At 38.6% G+C, this 22,722-nt stretch overlaps 1 protein-coding gene across 2 annotated transcripts in view; it reads right to left on the minus strand.

Annotated features, from left to right (window-relative positions):
* Positions 1 to 395: 395 nt before the first annotated feature.
* PRPF6 (pre-mRNA processing factor 6) overlaps positions 396 to 22,722 on the minus strand; it is a 71,557-nt gene continuing 49,230 nt past the window's right edge. The window contains exons 19-21 of one of the 2 annotated variants that reach the window (XM_027849620.1): positions 7,196 to 7,310; positions 3,507 to 3,633; positions 396 to 797 (exon numbers count right to left, since the gene is read on the minus strand). In XM_027849620.1, coding sequence (XP_027705421.1) covers positions 645 to 797; positions 3,507 to 3,633; positions 7,196 to 7,310 — 395 coding nt within the window. In that variant the 3' untranslated portion in view covers positions 396 to 644. Of the gene's footprint in view, positions 798 to 3,506; positions 3,634 to 7,195; positions 7,311 to 22,722 lie in introns of those variants that run through there. The other variant, XR_003568058.1, reaches the window with a different exon arrangement.

Below are 22,722 nucleotides of genomic sequence, written 5' to 3' on the forward strand. Positions count from 1 at the left end.
CTCACACACACACACACACACACACACACACACACACACACACTTTCCTCATGCAGGCTGTACTTACTTTGTATTAAAGCAAATGACAGTGAATTTAATTCTAAGTAAGGAATACAAGAAGGCCAAACCCTATTTTCTCCCAAACATAACACTGATTTAAAGATTCAAATGGCATAGTAACATTGTTTGCTTGTTTTTTCCCCACTGAGTTCTCCACAGTCTTGGAGATTGATAGGTTCTCAGTACATTTCTACCTATGATGAACCTGAGTTGTCTATGACAAACTTCTCTGGAGAAAACTCAGGGCTGGACAAACCCAAAAAATGGAAATGGAAGCAGAATAGGCCAGTGAAGAACAATCCAATAACAAATGATATGTTACTAAACCTGACACATAGATTAAAAAAAAAAGATTTAATAAATTTAAAGAGCAAGCTAACCCTCTTAAAAGAGATTGCTTGCCCAGCGTATCAGCACTCAAAATCCTAGTGTCTCAAAGAATACTCCTCAAGGTATGCACAGTTCATCTGAAAAGCATCTGCAGCACAGCTACTGGGAGGCCTTCCTCTATCTCCCTCCTTCTTCACCTTGGATAGCAAGACGTTACTTTTCCAGGACAGTGACAGGAATGGATAGAGCAACAGCTAGAAGGTGTTTTTAATCTTGGCTGCTACTAGCACAAGGATCTCCCCAATCTTTTTCTGCCAATTCTCAATGTCCTTGGACACTTCACACCACAGTTCCCCATGGCGGGGCTCCGCATTCTCACATCGCTTCTTGACCTCTTCCTGCTGCTCCTAGAGGAGGAACCAAAACAGCACTTTAAACAAGCATCTATCTACTTTCATCTGGAGGGTATAGCTCTAAGTCCCCCATATATTTACTCTATCCCAAACCCCAGCAAAAGCAGCCAAGGCAAATGACAAAATTTCAGTTCATAAAGGCTGTATTGTATAATTAAGGGACAATGAGTTTCCAGAAACAAGATCAAATGTTAATCAGTGACAGAGTAAAGACATGCGCTTAAATTTAGCCCTATTTATTTTCACTCTTGAAAATTAATATATGGTCAATTCTCCATCATCCACTCACTATGATGAAGGGCAGCTGAAGCAAGAATAATATAAAAAAACAAATAATCCCAAAGTCCTTTACAGTCAGCTTTGGAATACATGCTGCATTTCATTTTGCTATTTGGGGAAGTGGGGGTGGGGTTGGAGGAATATATTTGGAAGTTTAGCCAATTATTCATCTATGTTTAACTCAAGTTGAATCAAAAGTCTACCTTCCCTAAATTCAAATCACCGGAGCATACATGTAAACAGCCCAGGTAAGTGCTAGGTGGAAAGAAGTCATTCGGGATTAAAAATTTACCACAGATAATGGGATAATCAATGTGTGGATGACAGAGCTGACTCTACTGTTTATTCTTGAAATCAAACATTTTCTTCAACAGCACACAGTCCAAGTGTAAGTGGCAGGTGGAAGAGAGGGAAATAAATGTCTACTCTCCCAGGCATTTCTTAAAACTCACAACTCTTAGCACAAGCTGGACTACCTTGCACTGACTGGCTCTTCTGTCCCAAACACAAGAATGTGTCTGAGATGATTTCTTTTGGGGAGAGATCACACTAACCCCTCCCCAAAGGTGACACAGTGGGATAGGGTGATGGGCTTGTAGTCGGGAAGACTTGAGTTTAAATTCAGCCTCAGACACTGTAGGTGTGTGACTCCGGACAAGTCACTTAAACTGTCTGCCTTGGAAACCTGTAAAATGGGAATAATAATAGCACCTACAGATGATATCCATAAAAAGCTTAGGACAGTCCCTGGCACATTGTAGGTGCTTAATAAACGCTTGTTTCTTCTTCCCACATTATCCCCTCCCTAGGGGTTCATCTCTAGGCAGAGCTAACTAGCTCAGCATTTTGGACCCCTCCGAAAGCCAGATTTTATAAGGGTACTTAACAAGAAGAGAAAAGTGGGCTCAAGTCTTCATACCATCAGCTAAAGGAGTTTATAGTCAACTACTTGAAGTTCATGTCAGACAACAAGTTTTTTCCTAATATTCTTGTAATGATGGTAGTGTACAATTTGCTACCCTGGAAAAATATCTAGTGTAGCTTATCTTTCCCAAGGTAGATAGAGGCTCAGCAGAGAGCAATTAAAAATGACTAGAAATAGCACTGGCCAAGAACTCTACCACATTCTGTAATGTGTCCCAACTGCACCAACTCCTTTGGGTGACCAAGCCAATGCTAAGCAGTCATACTCGTTCTTCTAAAAAGCATCCCCAGAGCTTAGGTCAAAGAAAACTTAAACCTGATCAGGATCCAATATACTTCCACATTAGGATGCTATACTATTTACCACTGCTCATAGATCCAGGTCACAAATTAATACCCTCAGATTTCTAACTTTTGTTGTTGTTGTTATTGTTTTTTTGGTAGGCAATGGAGTTAAGTGACTTATTCAGGGTCACACAGCTAGTAAGTGTCAAGTGTCTATGGCTGGATTTGAACTCAGGTCTTCCTGAAGAATTTCCAACTTTTGGACTAAAGAATAGAGTTCTTAACCTTTTTTGTGTCAAGGACCTCTTCAGAAGTCTAGTGAAGCCTATGGACCCTTTCACAGAATAATGTTTTTAAATGCATAAAATAAAATATACAGGATTACAAAGGAAATCAGTTATATTGAAGTAATTATTTTAAAATATTTTAATGAAAAATGAAAATACTTAAATAAATGTAATTTTAAAAAATATTTTATAAAAGGTCACAGGCCCAAGGTTAAGAATCCCTGGCTTACAATATAGTCCTCAGATTTTTTTTTGGATAGATTCCTTAACCATCATTTAACAGTTTACAATCAGTCCAAGACTGCTTATAAGTTATTCTGAAATTATTTATTATGATTTATTTGTCTAGTTTTGGAGTCAATTGTTGAAAAAACAGATATAGATTCAAAACAGATTGTTAGATATGATATTTGACCTACTTATGGTACTATAAATATTTTACATTTCAATCATCACTATAGAAGGCCATTCCTTTTCTCTCATTAAAAAAAAAAAGAAAGAAAGAAAGAAAATCATGATCTAATTAGCAGCCTCTAAGCTGGTACTTAGAAAGCAAGAGCTCAAATATATTACTGAAGGGAAGGTTGCTCAGAAGCCCAGCCTTGGGTAAATTCAAGTAGTATTCATAACACACCCCAAATCACAGAATGTTAAAGAGAGAGATGGGATGGACCTCACAGAGCCTCCAGATTCCCTTCTTTTACAGAAGAGAAAACTAAGGTCGAGAGATGAAATGATTTACTCAAGAACACAAAGCAGAACCAGGACCGGGTCTCCCAACTTTAAGTACTCCAGTGCCCTCCTATTACACAATCTCAAATCACCTCATCCTTTTACCTCAAGCTAGAGAAGGGAAATGAAAAGATAAGGGAGGAACTGCAGAGCAGAGTAGCAATCCAGAAACCGTTATTGGAAAAAGCTTTCTTACCTCTGTACCATGTTGTAATTCAAATTTGTAGAAGAAAGCCCATGCATCCCCCAGGTCTGAATCAATCTTTACTGTTCGGTGGAACCACTCCCTGGCCTTGGTGATCTTACGTTCACTCCAAAACAGTCTATGGCAGAGAACAGAAAGAAGTAAGAGTGAGATGGACATCATTTCCAGCATACGCTCATTTGGTGACCACAAAGTTGTATAGAATCAACAGGGTTATGTGCTCCAAGCAGGAGAGTAGTACAAGCTCTGACACAGAAAAAAAGCTAGTTTTATTTTTAAAGATAGGGGAATCTACAATCTCTCTGGATTACCAACCATAATTTTCAGAAAGTTCTTCATTGTGTCGAGACAAAATAAATTGTTTCTCAAAACACAAGAGCCAGATTTTCAAATCCTAACGAATGGTCATTTTTCCATGGGTCAGACAATGAAAATACAAAAATGAATACTCATAACTGCATTAAATCCATGATATTACCAAGTAAGGGACAAAAAGAAATCTTTGTGGAAATTAACCTCAATTAAGGGACTTCCTGGATGTTCCTGCCTTGCCCAGTCTAAAACAGAGCTATGTGCACTCACTCTATTAAAGACAGAAATTTCCTTGGAAGAAAGCTGATGCTGTCCATTAATGCCAACAAACACATCACGTTTATGAAATCTTTGAGATTAAAGTGTCTAAAGGGTCTTTATTTCCTATTCTGTACCTGCAAAACCCTACCTGTCACCCAACTACAAAACTACAAAAATTGTAAAGAAAAACAAAGGGGAAAAAATTAAAAGGAATTGGTAAACTGGGGTGCTAAGACAACAACAGGGGGTTTCAATTATATTTGCTAAAATTCAAAAATTCTGTCTCTAGATTAAGCCATAACCAGCTACAAATCAGAATCAGACTGCACTACAGTCTTGTTAGACACAGGTTCAAAGGGACACCACATCAAAGAAAATTCAGTAGGAACCTTAAAGCCACTACCCCAAGTCAGATGGGGGACCACTACAGTTATATCCACGTCCAGGGCAGGTCTAATTTAATTTTCCCTCTCTGGCTATAGCTACCACTGTGCAAATATTTTATGGGCTTGGTTTCTGCACATCAAACAGGGCTCAATTATGCCAGTCAATTTCTTATGAATAAGGTGACTGTTTTGGCTGGTACAAGTTACTAAATGGTATAATTTCATGGCCTGATAACATGATTGTTTTTTAAGCCTTATGGTTCTGTTAATTGCTTAGTGTTAGATAAACTGTGATTTAAAGAGCATGAACCCTGATAATAGAGATACAAAACACCACCATGGGAACAGCTAGGAGTAACTTATTTACTTTAACCAAAGCCTTTTACAAGGCTATTATAGTTATCCCTATCAGACTGTCATATATGAAAGTCATTAGAGGCAGTGGAAGGACACGAGCTGGATTTAGTTGTATAACTAAAGAGGTACAAGTTGGACCAAGAGGGGGTCTGGAAAAAGTCTTTTCCTTTGCTGACTAAAGTGAACTTGTCACATTATCTGTCAGTCCTCTGGCAATCCACAGTGCTGAAGCCACTAGAGCCTGTGAGGCCTTATTTGCTTTGGCTTGGAACAGATTGTGAAAGAGCTGGACATTAATTTCCAGTCTTCATCTATTAAATGCTTTTGGCACTAAAGAGAAAAATGAGCAAGAGGGTAGTTGGCTGTATTCACTGCAAACCAAAGCCAGTCATGCTCTGAAATAGAAGCCATTAGAAAGTCACTGTAGGGGCCAGGAGAAAGCAGGGGGCAAACTTTACCAAAGGAAACTTAAGTTCAAAAAAAAGGACCTGACCAGTTTTTAAATACACTAAGAAGAAGAAATAGGGAAAGGGGAATTTTCATCAAGCCTAATTTCAACATTAGTATATGCTACTTCAGTCTTTCAAGTAAATCATATCAAGCAAATGGGAGGCCAGGGTCAAATTAATGACCAATGAACATCTCCCTGCAAGAGTTAGGCCACCAACCTAATGGAAACAAGTGTATCTTTGCTGAAGACTTACCACTCAAAAGTTTTCTAGTCAAAGTCTTGTAAGAAGCTTTGTGTATGTTGTAACTAAGTCCATATCTTAGAAAATAAAATGGGCAAAGTAACAGGAGCTGTAGTGGAGTAGGACAAGGTAACTATCTGACTCCCTAAAGAAAGAGAAACTTTAAAGGGAAACAGAGATCCTGCAAGAGGGAGATTTCATTCACAGACTACTGGACAACCAGAGTTGTGCTTCCAAGATGCCCAATCAGCTTTAGTCAGGGAAAAACCAACCAAACCTCCAAAGAGAAAGTACAGTCTTCCTACAACATGAGAAAAGATCTACTCAGAAAAACATATTCCATGTACATTTAGGGAAGGACGTAGGGGAAAAACACTTAGAAGAAAGGTCTTTCCACATACCCTGCTTAACTTAATAAAAATAAAAGGCTTAAGTCATGAAGATTATAGCAGTTCTGAATCTTCTTTATCATGGCAGAATCACAAAGGATATGAAGACTAAGGATAAAAGAGAAAAATAACCTCACTCGGAGAGTAACTTAAGGAGAAACTGAAGAATTTTCTTCCCTAGGGAACTTGCGAAACTAAAATGCCTGCAACTGTCCAGGGATAATCAACAAAATCATTATCTGATTAGATGAACGGGCCTGGAAAAGATTACTAAAATTACGTATTAAAAATAAAGCCCCACAACAAAGCACACATCTCTCTAAATGAGCAAGCAGATTCTATTAATCTATAGTCTTGAGTTGGAAGGGACCACATCAATCATCTAATTCCAATTCACATCATCATCACCACCCCAAATCACTAATATAAATATACCTGATAAGTAGTTATCCAGTACAAGGGTGCTTGAAGACCTCCAATGAGGGGATACTCAGCATCCCCTCAAATGGGTCATTTCACTTTGGGATAGTTCTTACTGTTATAGGCAGTTTTCCCTTGACATTAAGCCTAAATTTGCCTCGTTCCAACTTCCACCTAGTTTTGTACACTTTAGCCAAGCAAAACAAATCTAATCCCTATTCCACATAATAGCCTTGATATAATTAAAGACAGGTATCATGTCCCCCCCTCAGCCCTTCCTTCTTCAGGCTAAATAACCCCAGATCCTCCTAGCTACCCTGCAATGGCATAAACCTGAAACCTATGCTACATTAAAGACAGGAATTTCTTGGAAGAAAACCAATGTTGTCCATTAATACCAACAAACCCATCATGTATATGAAATCTTTGGGGCTAAAGTTCCCAAAAGGTCTTTATTTCCTGTTCTGTATCTGAAAAGCCTTACTAGTCACTCAATTACATAACTACAAGAATTGTAAAGAAAAGTAAAGAAAAAAATAAAAAGGAATTGGTAAGCTGGGGTGCTAATACAATCACAGTTGTATTGTTTAGCCCTTTCTTCTTAAGGCTAAATAACCCCAGTTCCTCTTACCTATCTTCCAATGGCATAAGCTTGAAGCCCTTCAACAATCTAGTTGTCACCTTTGGGATGTTCCACAGAGTTCTATCAATATTCTTTCTAAAATATGATGCAAAGAACTAAACACAATATTTCAGATGTGGTCTCACCATAATGAGACTACTGCCTCCTTATTCCTGAAGCCTATGCCTCTCTTAACACAGTCACACAGTACTCTAAACATGTAAAAAGAAGAGTTACTCACTTAGCCACAGCTAGCAGGACATGGGGGTCATGTTCACACTTCTTCAGGGCATCTACACTCTTGGTCTTCCTCTGGGGTCTTGCCTCAAGGAAAATCGCTTCTGACCACAGGATGCCTAGAATTCAAACAAAAAGAATCCAACCACTGGTTATCTCAAGGATCCAACTCCTAATTTTAAAAATTCCATAACAAAAAGTCCATTTAAAATAAATGTAATATTTCCCAAATAGAAATCCATAAACAAATGTACTTGATCTTAAATTTCGCAACTTCTGAACCTCTGATATATGTAACAATTTGGTATGCTTATGCAACATCAACCAATCAATAAACATTTACTAAGTGCCTACTATGAGCCAGGCAATTTGCTAAACTATAAAAAGAGGCAAAAAACAGTCTGTGCCGGGACAGCTAGGTGGCACAGAGGATACAGCACCAGCCCTGAAGTCAGGAGGACCTGATTTCAAATCCGGCCTCAGACCAGACACCTGACACTTACTAGCTATGTGACCCTGGGCAAGTCATTTAACTCTGTCTTTAAAAAAAAAAAAGTCTGTGCCCTCAAGTTTACCAAGCAGACAACATGCAAAAAATACATATACAAAAAAAAGCTAAATGCAAGACAGATAGGAAATAATTAACAGAAGGGAGGCACTAGAATTAAGAGGGGCAGGTGAAAGCTTCCAGTAAAGATGAGATTTTAATTGTGACTTAAAGGAATCAAGGAAGATTAGTAGTCAGAGCAGAAGAGGAAGAGCATTCTAGGCATAGGGGACAACAGGGAAAATGCCTAGAACTGAGAGATAGAGGGTCTCGTTCTTTGAACAGCCAGGCGCCCCGAGTCACTAGATCAGAAGAGTACATATGCAGGTGTAAGAAGACATTTTCCTACCTTTCTATGACAGGAGTGGGCTAGAAGGGATTTGAATGCTATACAGAGCATTTTGTATTTGACCCTAGAAGGGCTAGGCAAGCGACTGGAGTTTATTGATGGGGGCAGGAGAGGGGCCTCTGCAGGTGGAGGGGACCTGCACTTTAGGAAAATCACTTTAGTGGCTGAATGCATTGGAGTGGGGAGAGAGGTTTGAGGCAGGCAGAATCAACAGGATACTGAAATAATCCAAGTGTGAGGTGATCCCCAAAGGCCTTTATCAGAGTGCTGGTAGTGTTGAAGGAGAGGAAGGAGCTTATTCAAGAGATGTTGCAAAGGTGAAATTGATGGACTTTGGCACCAACTGGATATGGGAGGTGGGGGAGGGGGGGCGTTTAAGAGAGTGAGGAATCCAAGATGACTCCTAGGTTGTGAGCCCAAAGGACTAGGAGGACGGTTTTCCCCTAGGCAGAGGGAATTTAGGGACAAAGATAACAAGTTCCATTTTGGACATATTGAGTTAAAGATATCTACTGTACATTCAGTTAAGAGATGTCTTAAAGGCAGTTAGAGATGTGAGATTGGAAGTCAGCAAAGAGTTGGGGCAGCATAGATAGAATTGAAAATCATTAGCACAGAGATGATAATTAAATCCATGGGACATGAGATCACACCCAGATGGAGACCTACAGTTAGAGGGCATGATCTGGAAAAGGATCCAACAAAGACAGAGGAGACGTCAGATAAAATTTGGAAGCTTAAAGTTTATTTAAAAGAAAAAGTCCTTTTTGGTGATCAGAAATTATATAAATTCAAGAAGACATGAAATCATCCTACTTCCCCTTCCTGAGGCTAAGAATTTATTTCAAAGAAAAAGTATCACCTTAGAGAGTGACAAAGACAATCTCTGTCATCTAAAAATATACGACATGAAAATAAAAGCTTCAGTTGTACTATAATGCAACATAGTAGAGAGCACCGACTGACTAAAGAATCTTGAGGATTTAAATCTCAGCTCTGACACTAGCTGTATGACCTAGAGCAAATAAATCGCTTAACAGTTCTAAGTGTCAATTTTCCTCATTTTAGGATCACAAGGTTCTGGTAAGGAATTCAAGGAAACAGGGACAAAGTGAGGTTAAGCAACTTGTGCAAAACCACAGAATTAGTAAGTAGCAAAGCTAGGATACAAAGCCAGGTTTTCTGACTCCAAATAAAGCAATCTTTTTACTACATTGTATGCCAATGTACAACATGTAAATGTACACTTTTTAAAGTTTAAATGTTATATGAACAAAAATTATTTCAACCCAAGACACCTGATAGAACATGGGCCTACTCCAGGTAGTTGTGCAACCAAAGAATCCTACTTTTACATTGATGGATCTGAGATTTCTTTGGTATGGCCACTCCTCTTCATACCTTCACATTACCTGTAAGTTTTCGGGGGGTTTTTAAATTTTTTTTTAATCATCCACTCTCTGCCTTCTTAATCTCCCAAACCCCAACCTCCAAATGAGAATACCAAAAAAACAAAAGCAGCTCTTTCTGTGGCAGTAGCAAAGGATTGGAAATTGAGAGGATGCCCATCAACTGGGGAATGGCTGAAAAAGTTGTGGTATATGAATGTAACGGAATACTATTGTGCTATAAGAAATGATGAGCAAGCAGACTTCAGAAAACCTGGAAAGACTTGTATGAACTTATGCTGAGTAAAATGAGCAGAACCAGTACACAGTAACAGCCACGTTGTGCAATGACTAACTTTGATAGACAAAGCTCTTCTCAGCAATGCAAGGATCTAAGACATCTCAGCATCGGTGCATGTAAGTCTTTCCAGGTTTTTCTTTTTCTTTTTCAATTTTTAAATTAATTAATTTATTTTTAGTTTTCAACATTCACTTCCATCAGCTTCTGAGTTTTTTGGGTTGTTTTTTTTTTTTTGGCTAGGCAATGAGGTTAAGTGACTTGCCCAGGGTCATACAGTTAGCAAGTGTTATGTGTCTGAGGCTGGATTTGAACTCAAGTCCTTTTGAATCCAGGGCCAGTGCTCTATCCACTGCGCCATCTAGCTGCCCCAGCTTTGAATTTTAAATTTTCTCCTCTTTCCTCCCCTCCCCAAGACGGCATGCAATCTGACATAGGCTCTACATATACATTCTTATTAAACATAGTTTCACATTAGTCATGTTGTAAAGAAGTATTAGAACAAATGGGAGGAACCACGAGGAAGAAGAAACAAAACAAAATAAAAAAAGAGAGAGAGAGAGCAAATAGTATGCTTTGATCTACATTTCAGACTCCATAGTTCTTTCTCTAGATGTGGATAGCATTTTCCATCATGAGACTTTTGGAGATGTCTTAGATCACTGCATTGTTAAGAAGAGCTAAGTCTACCAGAGTTGGTCTCATGATGGAAAATACTAACCACATCCAGAGAAAGAAATATGGAGTCTGAATGCAGATGGAAGCATACTATTTGCTTTTTTTTTTCTTCCTGTTTTGTTTCTTCTTTCTTGGGGTTCCTCCTACTGGTTCTAATTCTTCTTCACAACATGACTAATGTGAAAATGTTTAATGGGAATGTACATGTAGAGCCTATATCAGATTGCATGCCATCTTGGGGAGGGAGGCAGGAAGAGGGGAGCGGGAGAAAATTTAAAACTCAAAAGCTTATGGAAGTGAATGCTGAAAATAGAAATAAATTAATTAATTAAAAAAAAAACCTATTGGCTCTGATTCTTATAATCGAGCCACTGCTCAGATTCTTATAATCTAGCCAATAGCTCACAGGTGCTCAGATTCCTTAAGAGTCTGGCTAATATGACAGATCTTTAATAAACCTTGTGCTTGGCTGAAAAAAAAAAAACCCTATTACAAACACTATACAGTCAATCAAGGCAAATTTCCACACTGGCTATGTCCAAAAAGTATTTGTCTCATTCTGCATCCCGAGTTTTCCATCTCTCTAGCAGGAAATTGGTAGCATGTTTCATCATTAGTCCTCTGGAATCCTGGTTGGTCATTATACTGATAAGAGTTCAGTGCAATAGTATTCTGTCACATTTATATACCACCACTTATTCATCCATTCCCCAATTTATGGACACCCCTTCAGGTTCCTATTCTTTGCCACCTCAAGAACAGCTATACATATTTTTGTACATTCTGAGAGTTTGTTTTGTTTAGGACTAATTCCTCCCTTAATCTCCCTGCCCATCTAATTTTCCTTCCCTCCTTCTGCCCTTTTCCTCTTATTTCCCTGTAGAGTAAAATGTAATTTTGTACCTATGTGTATGTGTTGTGGGTGTGTACACTTCCCTTTGACCAATTCAGATGAGTGCGGTTCAAGTGTCAGCCACTGCTCCCCACTCCCTTATTTGTCTAGATGTCTGCTTGTGCATATCCGTTCAGTAAAATAACTTTGTCTAACACTCCTTTCCCTTCCCTCTTCACTTTCTGTTTTTCTCTTAAGATCATCAAGACATAAGAGAACCACTCCCAGACCTTATCTAATTGGATTCTCTGTATGAACCTGATGATGACAAGGTTCAAAAGAGACCCAGGTATCATCTCCCCATACCTGAATGTAAATAGCTTATTTTTGTTTAATCCTTTGTCACTGTTCATTTGTGTTTACCTTCTTATATTTCTCTTCATTCCTGTGTTTAAATCAAATTTTCTCCATCATTCTGGCCTTTTCTATCACGAAAGCTTGGAAGTCCTTTAAAGACTTTAAAACCCTTTTTTTTTTCCTGTAGCATTACACTCAGTTTTGCTGGGTAAGTTTTTTTAGCTATAAGCCTGTATCTTTTGCTTTCTGCAATATCATATTTCAAATTTCTAAATCATGTGTGATCCTGATTGTGGTTCCTTTATATCTGAATTCTTTCTTTTTTTTAAATTTTTTTTTGTTACATTTTAAGTTCTGAACTGTCTCCCTCCCTACCCTGCAACAGACTACCATTTAACACAGATACATATAGACAAACAGACAGATAAATAGATAAGATAGATAGATATAGACATATATGTTAAATCACCCTATGAATACTTCTATTTATCAGTTCTTTCTCTGGAGGTAGATAGCATCTTCTTTCATAGGTCCTTTGTAGTTGATTTGAATATTAGTCGTTATATTAGTCAAATATTAGTCAAACAAGTCATTCACATTCATTCTTCCAACAATATTGCTGTTACTGCATACAAAGTTCTCTTGGTTCTGCTCATTTCACTCATTATTCCATGCAAGTCTTGCCATGTTTTTCTAAGATCAACCTGCTCATCATTTCTTACAGTACAACAGTATTTCATCATAATCATATACCACAACTTGTTTATCCATTCCCCAATTTATGGGCATCTCCTCAATTTCCAGTTCTTTACCACCACAAAGAAAGCTACAATAAATATTTTAGAACACTGAGGTTCTCTTCCTAGTCACTTTGGGAAACAAACTTAATATAGTGGTATTGCTGAGTGAAAGGGTATATACTCAGTTTTCTAACTCTTTGGATATAATTCCAGATTGCTCTCCAAAGATTGGATCAGTTCACAGTTTGACCAACAGTGTATTAGTGTTCCAATTTTTCCACATCTCCTCCAACATGTCATTTTCCCCTTCTATCATTTTAGTCAATCTGATAGGTGTGAGATATCTCAAAGTTATTTGTTTTTTTTTAAGCTTTTATTTAGTATTTTATTTTCCCCCAGTTATACATAAAAACAATTTTTAACATTCGTTTTTAAAACTGAGTTCCAGGGGCAGCTAGGTAGTGCAGTGGATAGAGCACCGGCCCTGAGATCAAGAGGACCCGAGTTCAAAACCAACCTCAGACCAAACCTACTAGCCGTGTGACCCTGGGCAAGTCACTTAACCCCAACTGCCTAAAAAAAAATCTTTTAAAATACAACCTGAGTTCCAAATTCTGTCCCTTTCTTCCTTCCCAAACCCCCCTCACTGAGAAGGCAAGCAATTCGATATAGGTTATACATGTGTACTCATACAAAACATATCCATAATAGTCATGTTGTGAAAGAAAACAGACAAAAAAAAACTGAAGAAAAATAAAGTAAAAAAATATGCTTCAATCTGTATTCAGACACCATCAATTCTTTTGCTGGGTATGCATAGCATTTTTTATCACAAGTCCTTCAGAGTGTCTTGAGGATTGTTGTATTGCTAAGAAGAGCTAAATCATTCACAGCTCATCATCTTACAATATTGCTGTTACTCTGTATACAGTACATTTCACTTTGCATCAGCCCAAGTAAGTTTTTCCAGGTTTTGCTGAAAGCACCCTGCTCATCAATTCTTATAGTACAATAGTATTCCATCATAATCACTTACCACAACTTGTTCAGCCATTCCCCAGTTGATGGGCTTCCCCTCAACTTCTAATTCTTCACCCCCAGAAAAAAAAGCTGCTATAAATATTTTTGTACATATAGGTCCTTTTTTTTTTAAATCTCTTTTGAGATTCAGACCAAGTAGTGGTATTGCTGGGTCAAAGGGTATGCATGGTTTTATAGCCCTTTGGGAATAGTTCCAAACTGCTCTACAGAATGGTTGAATCAGTTCACAACTCGACCAACTATGCATTAAAGTTTCATTTTTCCCACATACCCTCCAACACTTGTCATTTACCTTTTCTGTTCTATTAGCCAATCTAATAGGTATGAGGTAGTACCTCGGAACTGTTTTAATTTGCATTTCTCCAATTGATAGTGAGTTAGAGTATTTTTTATATGGATATAGATAACTGATTATTTCATCTGAAACTAATCATATCTTTTGATCATTTATAAATTGGGGAATGACTCTTATTTTTAAAAGTTTGACAGTTCTCTATATGTCTGAGAAATGAGACCTTTATCAGAGAAACCTGCTTCAAAATTTTTTTCAGTTACTACTGCTAAATTTCCCTCCATCCTATTCTCTCTTTCACCCTGTCCCTCCTCAAAAGTGTTTTGCCTCTGACTACCCTCTCCCCCAATCTGCCCTCCCTTCTATCACACACACCCCCTTCTCTTACCTCCTTCTCCTCCTGCTTTCCTGTAGGGCAAGACAGATTTCTATACCTAATTGAGTGTGTACGGTATTCCCTCTCTGAACCAATTCTGATGGGAGTTAAGGTTCATTCACTCCCACACACACCTTCTCCCTCTTCCCCTCCACCATAAAAGCATTTTCTTGCCTCTTTCATGAGCAATAACTTAGCCCACTCTACTTCTCCCTTTCTCTTTCTCCCAGTACATTCCTCTCTCATCCCTTAATTTTATTTTTTAGATATCATCCCTTCATATTCAATTTACCCCTGTGCCCTCTGCCTATATATACTCCTTCTAACTACTCTAATGAGAAAAGTCTTATGAGTTCCAAATATCTTCCCATGTAGGAATGTAAACAGTTTAAAAGGATTAAGTCCTTTACGATTTCCCTTTCCTGTTTACCTTTTTAAACTTCTCTTGAGTCTTGTATTTCAAAGTCAAATTTTCTATTCAGCTCTGGTCTTTTTTCATCAAGAATGCTCGAAAGTCCTCTATCTCATTGAATGTCCGTCCCCCTCCCCCCCCCCAAGGATTATGCTCAGTTAGTTTTGTTGGGTAGGTGATTCCTGGTTGTAATCCTATCTCCTTTGCTCTCTGGAATATCATATTCCAAGCCCTCCAATCCTTTAATGTAGAAGCTGCTAAATCTTGTGTTATCCTGACTGTGGCTCCACGATATTGAATTGTTTCTTTCTGGCTGCTTGCAATATTTTCTCCTTGACCTGGGAACTCTGGAATTTGGATACAATATTCCTGGCAGTTTTCATTTTGAGATCTCTTTCAGGAGATGATTGGTAGATTCTTTCCATCTCTATTTTACCCTCTGTTTCTGGAATATCAGAGCTATTTTCCTTGATAATTTCTTGTAAGATGATGTCTAGGCTCTTCTTTTGATCCATGACTTTCAGGAAGTCCAATAATTTTTAAATTATCTCTCCTGGACCTATTTTCCAGGTTAGTTGTTTTTCCAATGAGATATTTCACATTGCTTTCTATTTTCTCATTCTTTGGTTTTGTTTTATTGTTTCTTGATTTCTCATAAAGTCATTAGCTTCCACTTGCTCCATTCTGATTTTTAAGGAATTATTTTCTTCAGTGAGCTTTTGGACCTTCTTTTCTATTTGGCCAATTCTGCTTTTTAAGGCATTCTTTTCCTCATTGGCTCTTTGGACCTCTTTTACTATTTGACCTAGTCTATTTTTTAAGGCGTTATTTTCTTCAGTATTTTTTTGTGTCTCCTTTACCAAGTTGTTGACTTGCTTTTCATGATTTTCTTGTACCACTCTCATTTCTCTTCCCAATTTTTCCTTTATCTTACTTGACTTTCAAAATCCTTTTTGAGTTTTCCCATGGCCTGAGACCAATTCCTATTTTTCTTAGAGGCTTTGGACGTAGGAGCTTTGACTTGGTTTTCTTCTGAGTGTATGTTTTGATCTTCCTTGTCATCATAGTAACTTTCAATAGTCAGACTTTTATTTTTTTTCCCATTGTTTGCTTATTTTCCCAGCCTATTAGTTGACTTTTAACTCTTTGTTAAAGTAGGGCTCTTCTTCCAAGGTGGAGGGTGCACTGTCCTAAGCTTCAAGGGTTTTATGCTGCTGTTTTCAGAGATACTTGTAGAGACTTAAAAAGTTTTCAATTCTTCCAAAGTGGTATGATCTAAGGAGAGGTGTGGTCACAGCTCTTCTGGCCTATCCTCTGGCCTGTGAGTGACCACAAGCACTCTTTTCTGCCCTAGAACTGTGACAAGGGTCCCCCCTCCACTGTGGTTACAAGTTCTGCTACGCTAGTGCTCCTCCTTGCCCTGGAACTGCCACGCAGGATTGTGACCCGGATCCAAGTATGGGCAAAACAACAGAGTCCGCCCTCAGCGCTAGCAAAAAGATCCTGGAATCTCCTTCTGATTACTTGTTCCTCTTACCATCTGTGGGAGGACAGCTCTGGAAACAGTTGCATCTACTGCCACTTCAGTCACTCCCAAGGCCTCCTCTTGGTTTGCTGTTGCTGGGGCTGTTCCACTCACCCAGGTGCGACAGACCTTTCCTGCTGACCTTCTAAGTTGTGTTTGGCATCTGAAGGCTGAGAGGTCTGAGGTCTGGAAACTGCCACCACTGCAAGTGATTCAGTGGCCCCAACGCCTGCTCTGGGTTTGCTGGGGCCCCGTACACACTGTACGGTGCTCCTCATTCAACCTCGTGCAACAGACCTTTCCTGACGACCTTCCAAGTTGTCTTGAGTTGGGAATTTGTTTCACTGTCTTTTTGTAGGTTCTGCTACTCTATAATTTGTTTAGAGTCATATTTTAAAGGTTATCTGGAAGAGTCTAATGGAGAGCTCAGGTGAGTCCCCTGCCTTTACTCCACCATCTTGGTTCCACCCTCAAAGTTGTTTTCATTTGCATTCTCTAATAAATAATAACTTAGAGGATTTTTTTCATATGAATACATAACTTTGATTTTTTCATCCAAAAATGCTTGTTCATATCTTTTGACCATTTATCAGTTGGAAAATGACTCATATTCTTACAAATTTGATCAAGTTCTCTAAACAGTTGAAATATGAGACCTGATCCAAGGAACTGTCTACAAAAATTATCCCCCAATTTTCTACTTTCCTTCTAATCTTGGCTATATTAGTTTTATTTGCATAAAACCTTTTTAATTTAATGTAATCAAAATTATCCATTTTACATCTCCCAATGCCCTTTCTTGTTTATTCATAAATTCTTCTCCTATCCATAAGTCTGATGGGTAATATGTTCCATGTTCTTCTAATTTACTAATATCTCCCTTTATCTAGGTCATATATCCATTTTAACCTCATTTTGGTAAATAGTGTATGATATTGGTCTATATTAGTTTTTGCCAGAATGCTTTCCAGTTTTCCAAACATTTTTTTACCAAAGAGTGAATTCTTGTCCCCAAAGCTTAAATCTTTACATCTGTCAAACACAAGATTACTGTAATCATTCACAACTGTGTATTACATGTCTACTTTGTTCTACCATTCTGGATCTTAGTTATGCTGTTTCTGGAATTTATCATTTGGAGTTTTCTTTCAAGAGGTGCAGATTCTTTCTGTTCCTACTAACTTTTGGTTCTAAGGGATCTGGGCGGTTTTCTTTGAAGCTTTCTTGAAATATAATATCTACTTTTTTTTTTTTTTGGTTATGGCAGTGAGATTGTCGAATTGTTTTTAAATTTTTTCCCTCAATCATTTCCAAGTCATTTGTTTTTGCTCTACAATTATCTTACATGTTTTACTACTTTTTTTCAGCCTTTCAACTTTGTTTTAATATTTCTTGTTGTCTCATAAAGTCATTGGTTTCTATTTGGTCCATTTGAATTTTCAGGGAGTTTGTTGCTTGGACAAGGCTTTTTATCTCTTGTGTTGTTAATTCCCTTTCCAATTCTTTCTTCTGTAGCTCTCATTTCTTTTCTAATTTTTTCCTTAAGCACTCCTATTACATTTATAAAAATATTTTGCATTTTTTTAAATAACTCTTGCTTCATCTCTCCCAAGAATTCTAAGTTGAGTTTGAACCCAAGTTGTGCTTTTCTCTGAGACATTGCCTGTAGATGTTTTGGAATCATTCTCTTCTGCATTTGAGTCCTGAGCATCCCTGCCACCTTAACAGCTTATTATGGTGGAGTTCTTTTTTTGTTTGCCCATTCTTCTAGTCTACTTTCTGACTTTAGACTTGATGTTAGGGCTTGGCTTTACCACACTTCTAGAAAGAAGGTCTGAGCTAGTCCTGGTGGTTCTTTCTTGGGGTATGGAATGTTATGTTATTCTAAGGTATCAGTGACAGTCTAGGGACCACCAAACTTTCAGCATTCCCAAAGTGGTTTGATTTAGGGCAAAATCTGATAGCTGTGACCCTGTTCTGAGTTCTGTAAATCCCTCACCTGGGTTTGGGTCTGAGCAATAGTATGTCTGCTGCTGGACTCAGCCCCTATCAGCCAGCTGCATAGCTCTATTGACCATAGTGCAGGCTCCCCTTTTGTATGGGCTTCCTGTTCTGGTTATTCCTTTGCAAGTTAGGCTAAATGCTAGAAATGAGACTCTGTTCTGAGCCTGGGGACTCAGCCACACCACTGTTGCTGTCTCCTGCACTTCCTCTTTTCTCCACACACAGCCCAAGGTGTTCTTATTTAGGGACACCACTCCTCACAGAGGTTCCTTTCTCAGTCTGCCCTGTATATCTGTGACATGGAACTATGTAGTGAGCAACAAAGCTGACATTTTGAATCTGTCCCCATCGCAGTGCCAGCTACAAGTGTCCAGTATGGGTAAGAACCTCTTCTTGCCCTGGACCATGGAGTGCTCAGAGCATGGCCTGATTCATCTCTGGTGTCCACAGACCTCTCTGTTTCCCTATGCCGACCTGCAATCTGTGTTGAACAAATGATTCACCTTCTGAATTTACCCATTAGGATTCGGTCTGGTACATTTCTAGAACTGTTTGGAGAAGTCTGTGGAGGAGAATTCACCACACTGCTTCCTAACACTCTGCCATCTTGGCTCTGCCTCCTATGTGTGTTTTCTTTATGTCTTTCCATAAAGCCATCACAGAGGAGCCACACTTTGTGTTGAGGTCTTCCTCTGGTTCTTTTAATATCTTTGGGGTATCACTTAGGTTGCTTATATGTTCTCTCATTCTCACTGTATCACCATCCTACCTTTATTTTCCAGTCATTTGTGTCCTCAATAATATTTTTTATACCACCTCTTGTGCACAAATCAACATTTATTACATACTACAGTCACTTATGTCCTCCATGCATCTTTCTATTGCCATGTGGGTTACTTATAATTCTGATACTTCCAAGTTCATTATGTTCCATGATTTGCAGAAACTTAGCCCATCGGGAAAATACATGTATTAGAAAAATGATCTCTCATAGCAGTGATCCCTTTATAATAATCAAAACCACCATGGAATTCCCCAATCACTTGTTTCTATTCAATTCTGGGCCCTGATAACCAACTACTTGGAGTCATACATTCATGAAATTATATAATGATTATATAATCATATTATACATAATATATTAACTAAACAGGATGGCTATTCAGCAGTAAGTATAATCCTGTGGGCAATATTTTTCATCCACTTTGCTTTTCCAGTACATATGGTTAAATCTATTTCTTGCACATGGCTCTTTATCAGAGGTTTTGTGGTATTTCAGAGCTCAATTCAATTAGTATATCATTTTCACATATGAACATTTGGAGAATCTTGGCATCAACAGGGAGGCCCTTTTTTTGGATTCTGCAAAGACAGCTTCTAAAACAGTAAAGAACACCCTGTATGAGTGTAGGTCTCACTTTGATGCCAATATCCAGCAGTTCACAGAACAAATTTACCTTCATAGGCTTATCTGTCATCAATTCTTGTATTTCATGTTTAATGTTTCACACTTTGAGTGGAAAAAGCATTCAAGGTTCTATTTTACTCTACCAAAACAAATACCATTTTAAAAATCAATTAAAAATCAACCCAGTGAAATCTCGAGGAAGTATGGTAGAGTGCTGAATGTGGGTACTTCTTCAGATACTTACGAGCTATGTGACCCTAGTAACTTACATAACTGTTCTGTGCTTCAGTTTACTCATTTGTAAAATGCAGAGATTGGACTTGATGGTCTCCAACTCCAAATCTGTCACCCTATACTTTCTATATCAATCATTTGTAGGACTCTAAAGACATCTGCTGTAGAGAATCATAAACAGGTACAGAAAGTGGGCCTGTTTATTTCTCACGTTTTCATAAAGGATGTTATTTATGTATTTGTTGTTGAGTCATTTCAGCTGTGTTCAATATTCGTGATCCTATTCAGGTTTTCTTGGCAAAGATACTGGAGTGGTTTGCCATTTCCTTCTCCTGCTCCTTTTACAGATGAGGAAACTGATGCAAACATGGTTAAGTGACCTGCCCAGAGTCACAATGCTAGTAAGTGTCTGAGGCCAGATTTGAACTCATGAAGATGAGTCTTTCTGATCCCAAGCCCAGTACTCTATCCAATGCGCCACATACATAGACTATTATCATAAATAATAAATAGGATCATTAGCAATCTTGATTATAAATCAGAACTATCTTTTTTATTCTTTGGAAATGGAAATTCTTCCCCTTTTTAAAATATTTTTTCCCCTCTTTTAAATTTTTTTTTTTTTTGGCTAGGCAATGGGGTTAAGTAACTTGACCAGGGTCACACAGCTAATAAGTGTTATGTGTCTGAAGCGGGATTTGAACTCAGGTCCTCCTGAATTCAGAGCCGGTGCTCTATCTACTGCGCCACCTAGATGCCCCTTTTAAAATATCTTTAAAGAAGATCTGTTACTACCTTTAAAAATGTAATGCCTCGATAGAGGGGGTAGAGCCAAGATGGTAGAGTAAAAGCAGTGACTTGCTTGAGCTCTTCCCTCCAAATACCTATAAAAAATGGCTCTAAACAAATTCTAAAGCAGCAGAACCCACAAAAAGACAAAGTGAAACAAATTTCCAGCCCAAGACAACCTGGATGGTTGATCAGAAAGGTATATTGCGCCAAGCTGGGAGAGGAACGCAGTTCAGCATGGGTGCGCAGGCCGCAGCGAACCTGAAGCAGGTCTCAGAGTCCTGAATCACAGGCAGCTGTGGCGGTTTCCAGACTTCTCAACCCAAGAATGCCAGAGACAAGTTAGAAGGTCAGTGGGAAAAGTCTTTTTCTGTGGAGAAAGAGAAGCGCAGGGTCCCAGCACCATTCCCTGAGCTCAGCCCTGGGGTAGTGGCTGCCTCCTGACTGAGGGGGAATCAAGTGGCTGATCAGAGGGGGATTGCATGGATCTCTCTGCTGGTACAGGATCCTCTTGCTTTGCCCGTGCTTGGATCTGGGTCATAGTTCTGGGTGGCGGTCTGGGGGTGAGGAGGAGTGCTAGCATGGTGGAGCTTGTAGTGGCTGTGGAGAGGAAATCCTCCTCATAGCTCTAAGACAGAAAGGAGTGCTTGTGGTCACTCATAGAGCAGAGCACAGGACAGGAAAGGAGTAAACACTTCGCCCTTGATCATAGCACCTTAGAAGAACTGAAAATTTATAGGTTCCTAGAAGTATCTCTGAAAACAGCTGCACAAAACCCTTGAAGCTTGGGACAGTACATTCTCCACACTGGAAACGGACCCCTACCTTAACAAAGAGTTTATAACTCAAGTAATTGGCCGGGATCATGAGTAAACAGCGCAAAACGAGTCAGACTATATTATCTTGCTTTGGTAACAAAGAAGATCAAAACATACAACCAGAAGACAACAAAGCCAAAGCTCCTACATCCAAAGCCTTCAAGAAAAATATGAATTGGTCTCAGGCCAGGGAAGAGCTCAAAAAGGATTTTGAAAAGCAAGTAAGAGAAAGAGAGGAAAAACTGAGAGTGATGCTAAAGGAGACCCAAAAAAAATGCTGAAGAAAATAACACCTTAAAAAATAGCCTAACCCAAATGGCAAAAGAGGTTCAAAAAGCCAATGAGGAGAAGAATGCCCTAAAAAGCAAAACTGGCCAAATGGAAAAAGAAGTCCAAAAGCTTACTGAAGAAAATACTTCCTTAAAAAACAGAACGGAGCAATTGGAAGCTAGCAACTATATGAGAAATCAAGGCACTGTAAAACTAATCCAAAAGAATGAAAAAATAGAAGAGAATGTGAAATATCTCATCAGAAAAACAACTGACCTGGAAAACAGATCCAGGAGAGAGAATTTAAAAATTATTGGACTATCTGAAAGCCACGATCAAAAAAAGAGCCTAGACATCATCTTTCAAGAAATTATCAAGGAAAACTGCCCTGATATTTTAGAACCAGAGGGCAAAACAGAAATTGAAAGAATCCACCAATCACCTCCTGAAAGAGATCCCCAAAGGAAAACTCCTAGGAATATTGTAGCCAAACTCCAGAATTCCCAGCCGAAGGAGAAAATATTGCAGGCAGTCAGAAAGAAACAATTTAAGTATTGTGGAAACACAATCAGGATAACACAAGATTTAGCAGCTTCTACATTAAGGGAGGGCATGGAGTATGATATTCCAGAGGGCAAAGGAGATAGGATTACAACCAAGAATCACCTACCCAGCAAAACTGAGTATAATCCTTCAGGGTAAAAAATGGTTATTCAATGAAATAGGGGACTTTCAAGCATTCCTGAGGAAAAGATCAGAGCTGAATATAAAATCTGACTTTCAAATACAAGACTCAAGTGCAACATGGAAGAGGTAAACAGGAAAGAGAAATCATAAGAGACTTATTAAGGTTGAACTGTTTACATTCCTGCATGAAAAGATTATATTTGTAACTCATGAGTCCTTTGTCAGTATTAGGATAGTGGGAGGGAAAAAATTATATGTATGTATAGGTAGACAGATAGATAGACAGACAAACAGAGGGCACAGGGTGAGTTGAAGATGAAGGGGTGATATCTGGAAAATAAAATTAAGGGACAATAAAGGACTACACTGGGAGAAGGAGAAAGGGAGAAGTAGAATGGGGTAAATTATCTCACAGGAAACAGACAAGAAAAGGCTTTTACAGTGAAGGGGAAATGGGGGAAGGTGAGAGGGAATGAGTGAATCTTA

Source organism: Vombatus ursinus, unplaced genomic scaffold, assembly GCF_900497805.2.
Source record: "Vombatus ursinus unplaced genomic scaffold, bare-nosed wombat genome assembly UNPS02000580.1, whole genome shotgun sequence".
Classification (NCBI taxonomy): domain Eukaryota; kingdom Metazoa; phylum Chordata; class Mammalia; order Diprotodontia; family Vombatidae; genus Vombatus; species Vombatus ursinus.